Source organism: Centruroides sculpturatus, unplaced genomic scaffold (assembly GCF_000671375.1).
Source record: "Centruroides sculpturatus isolate CEXI.00-Female unplaced genomic scaffold, Cexi_2.0 scaffold665, whole genome shotgun sequence".
Lineage (NCBI taxonomy): Eukaryota > Metazoa > Arthropoda > Arachnida > Scorpiones > Buthidae > Centruroides > Centruroides sculpturatus.
The window spans coordinates 30630-35009 of record NW_019385266.1 but is presented as its reverse complement, the minus strand read 5'-3'; the positions used below and the strand labels follow the sequence as shown (position 1 = coordinate 35009).

The following is a 4380-nucleotide window of genomic DNA, read 5'->3' as shown; positions in this document are numbered from 1 at the left end:
CCCTGGTAAGTTTTATTTTGTGATTATTTATCTAAGAACTTTATTTTATTTGTATATTTACTGTTATTTGTGCATAGATTCTCATATTTATTTGTTAATTGTGTACGATAAATACTCTTACGATTATTTCGGTTTTCTAATGAAAAATTATCTCCCCTGTCATATCTCCCCTGCCTTTTAAGATTCCAGGGGAGATATAAAAACGTCAGATCATAGTATTTTTATGGATAACAAGTGAACTGTCGTTCCGTAATTTAGTCAATATACATTTTTACTCTTTTAGCCTATCTCATACATTTAATTATGGTATAATATGTCTTTTACAGAATATGTTAGCAAGGAAAAAATGGCACATGAAGAACGCCTAGAAAAAAATCGTGTAGCAGAAAGATTAAGGTACCAATGCATAAAAAATGACCCTGACAAATACGTACTACAAAAACTTAAAGAACATGAAAAGTATCAAAAGAAAAAAGAAAAAGGAATTGTTAAGACTGTGAACCAAATGACCCCCCAAGAACAGCGAGAAGCTAGAAAATTGAGAAGAGAAAAAGCAAAGAATCGTAGATGTCGTTTAGTACTTCAAATCATAAGTAATGAATCCACAACCCTTCCTAGTTCGGATAATGAAGACCCACTGCTACTACCACCTCCTCAGAATGAAGATATTAACAGGCTGCTTGAAAATAAACAGTCTGATAATTTAATAATTATAAAATGAATAAATAAAGTTGATTCTTAAAAAAAAGTCTATTTTCTTTCATAAAGCAATGTTAAAGTCTCTCTCTCCCCTGTTCATAAAGTATCCTACCTTGTACACCTAGTCTCTCCCCTGTATTGAGTATCTCCCCTGGTCATTCATAAAACAAGATAAAATAAATAAATTGACTAGCCACCTTGCAGATATGCACAAATTAGTTATTTCAATAAAAATGTTACATATTTAGATTAAATTTCTAACATTTATGTCGTGGCCACATCTCTTAACCAGTGAGTACCTCTTAACTTAGAATGACCCATATACAGATTTTAGCTACGCTGCTACAGACGTTATACTAAGTTTGTCGTTACATTCAATGACGTTATAATTGAATTAAACTGGATATTAGTTGTGCAAAATAAAAAAATAATTTCAGACAATACAATAGCCACGATTATTTATTTCAAGAACTGAAAAATTTCGTTACTCATTAACAAAAATTCGACTCAGGCCAACACGCAATGGATAGAAATTTCGACATAAATAGGTTAAATTCACCAAAAATGCATCGTGGACGACAGTGCAAACATGGCCGGCAAAATCTGAATGATCGCGCTGAAAACTAGAGATACTGAAAAAAATTGGAAAATGAGAATGAGACTCGCTTGAATGTCAAAGTAATTCCGCTTAGTAGTGAGTCTCTGAGATATAGTCTTGTCCCAAATACGGCTATGTTGTTTTACTTATTGATAGTAAAATTAGCTTTTTAAACATTAACTTATTTTAAACATTTGAATTTTATGTTTACTCACCTGGTTTGCAACTTGTCCTGTAATTCCATACCACTTACCACTTATATCTTGATATCCAAGGGCTTTTTTTATCGGGTGCACTATAATGTAACTATTTAAATATCACAATTAAATATATGCAAAATAACTAAACTGAAAAACATAATTTTATGTCTTATAATTTATATTTTTTTGAAATATATTTTTTTAAACTAAGATTAAAATGTTTTAATTTAACATCATATAACAAGATAAAAGTATAATACTATGAGTTAATCGAACCCATAGTTTTAGAGCTGAAATGTACATATATGCATTCAATATAATATTTAGTTAAAAAGTATGTAGAAATAAATATATATTTGAATGATAGATTTGTGAAAACTGCAGTTTTCTTAGGTGAATTAGAATATTCAGGAATAATATGAAGTGTATATAAACCATACAGTTTGACTAATATATTTAATTAAAAATATCAAATCTGTTTAATTACTCGAAGTCACATTTTATATCTTGCCAGCTATAAGCAGCTTTTATTTTTGTTTAATTTGTTGTTTTCGTGTTCTAAAATTCTTTTTTTTATTGCACTAATTTTTATGTTGATTCCACTGTAAGAAATGCATAGAAATATCAGCCAACATAGTGTTGTTTGCAAATGTCATGTTGTTTCATAGGATATTTATTCCATATTTATGTTTTTATACATTGATTATAGTAGTATAGATCAGATACACTCTTTTGTTATAAAATTAATTTGTATAAGAATTTAATATAAAGTAATGATACAAACTGGTTTATAAAAAATAAAACAATGATAAAACTTAAATTAAGTATTTCATAATTTTTCAAAATTGCGTTCTCTACTGTATAGTCTGTATTGTAATCTAATTCGTGAAGACCCCACATAATGTTCTTTGTTAATCACAACTAATAAACATGTGTACCATTCATCATTAATGATGTTAGAAATATGTGTGTTATAGCAATATATTTTTNATAATTTACTGTAGTTATATTCTATAATTTTGCATTAATAAAGTCGATTACGAGTAAGAATTTTAATCACTTTAGTTAATATTATTTCAATGATTAAGCAGATTAAAGACACTAGATATCCAATGCCCATAAGTAACAAAGGACTTTTAATATCTTCTATTGACAACGGTTGGAATTCTGATGCTTTTTGGAATTCTTCAACTTTCTGAGGATACAATATCTCAAATATTCCAGCTTCAAACATGTGAGTTATTCTAAAATAAGATCGTTTTGAATATATAAAAATAAATTTTAATTGCGGTATGCAGTATAAATGAGTATATAAATTATTTACGTGTTAGATAACTCCTTCTTAAATGGAAAATTCTTTCTGATTGCAAAAGCGATCATATATGAACGAAAAAAATCTTTTGACATCACATATTTATGCCTTTCTACTTTACTGATGTACAGATTTAACACAAGTTTAGTCATTATGTATGCAAATCGTTCATTCTGCGCTTTTTTAATGCCTTCTGTTGTAGACATGAAGTTATTATTCGAGAGAATGTTTTCACTTATAATTTTAATATTTTCTGACTTCGATTCCTAGAATTAATAATTATATTAATAAAAAACACAATCGTTATAATGAACACATCCTGAAATTATAAAGCACTTAAGAAGATATCCTTCCATATAAATATTATAAATTTTTAAATTTAAAACACTTACCATGATGTCTTTCCACACAAAAAATCCTTTGTATGTTCCGCATGAGAACTCTCCGTTGCGGACAAAAACAGCAAGTTCCTGAAAATCTCTTGGAACAGACTCAGTTAAAGGACATGTCATAAAAGACATTAACGCCCCACTGTAACCGGATATCAAAACAAGAATCGATAACCACCAAATTCCTATCATGAATCTAGATGCAAACCTTTTCACTTTGTCTAGATTCAGTCCTAAATAAATTGAATAGTATTTTTCTATATTAAACTTAAAATTTGTGTTATGTCATAATTAATGTATTTACCTTTGCCAAGAAATGTACAAACTAAATTCCAAAAAACTGTACATAGAGTCCATCGTTTCCCTGTTCTTGCAGCGATAAAGTCCTTCTCTAGCACTTTATATAGCGTTAGTCCAAATATCAATACAATAGAAAATATAGCTATCCAAACCTGATTACATGAAATAAAACTTTATGTTTGAGTTTTAGTTATAGTTTAACACTTGTTATTGTTACTTACCTTTAAGGTGAAAGGCTTCGTAATAGAATTCCAATCAAAAATCTTATCTGGAGCTTTAATAAGAAAAACTACAGGGTAAAAAGTAAAAACTGACGTGAACTCCATTGCAGAGAAGCGTTCGTAGTTGATGCCTACAGGTACAAAAGCCACATCTGCTTCCTGAATAAAAAAAAATAATTATAAAAGCTATAGTCATAATAAATGTCTTTTAAAATATACATTAATATTGTAAGATAGTAAAGACTGATACTATTTTTTTTTATTTAATCGATCTGAAACTCAATAAATAAATTTTGTGAATATTTTATCTGAAATATATTTAATCTCTATTGAGATTTTGCAGTTATAATGTTTATGTTACTACGTATTAATAATTACCTTTTTATATTATTCTGTAAAAATATTATATACAGTTTATATAGAATGTTCTATTAGTGTTTCTTAAAACTCTTTACCAGAAACTTCAATTAACAAGCAGTGGAACGATTAAGTAATAAATAAATGAGAATTGTCTATAAATTTTCAAGATATGCAGCAGGAAATTAAAAGAGTATTTAGACGTTATACAGTATTTATCGTGGTTAAAAACACATATAAACATTACTACAAACTAAATGCCAGTATACAATACATAAATACAACACAGTTTCGACAACAACAA

The 4380-nt window shown here is 28.1% G+C and overlaps 1 protein-coding gene across 1 annotated transcript; it reads right to left on the bottom strand.

The window, feature by feature from the left end:
• Positions 1 to 2521: 2521 nt before the first annotated feature.
• On the bottom strand, positions 2522 to 3390 carry LOC111636880. Its single transcript, XM_023382273.1, has 3 exons — positions 3202 to 3390; positions 2822 to 3075; positions 2522 to 2741 (listed from the first exon to the last, which is right to left on the bottom strand). Exons 1-3 carry the CDS (start codon positions 3388 to 3390, stop codon positions 2522 to 2524), a joined length of 663 nt encoding a protein of 220 aa, XP_023238041.1.
• Positions 3391 to 4380: the final 990 nt, after the last annotated feature.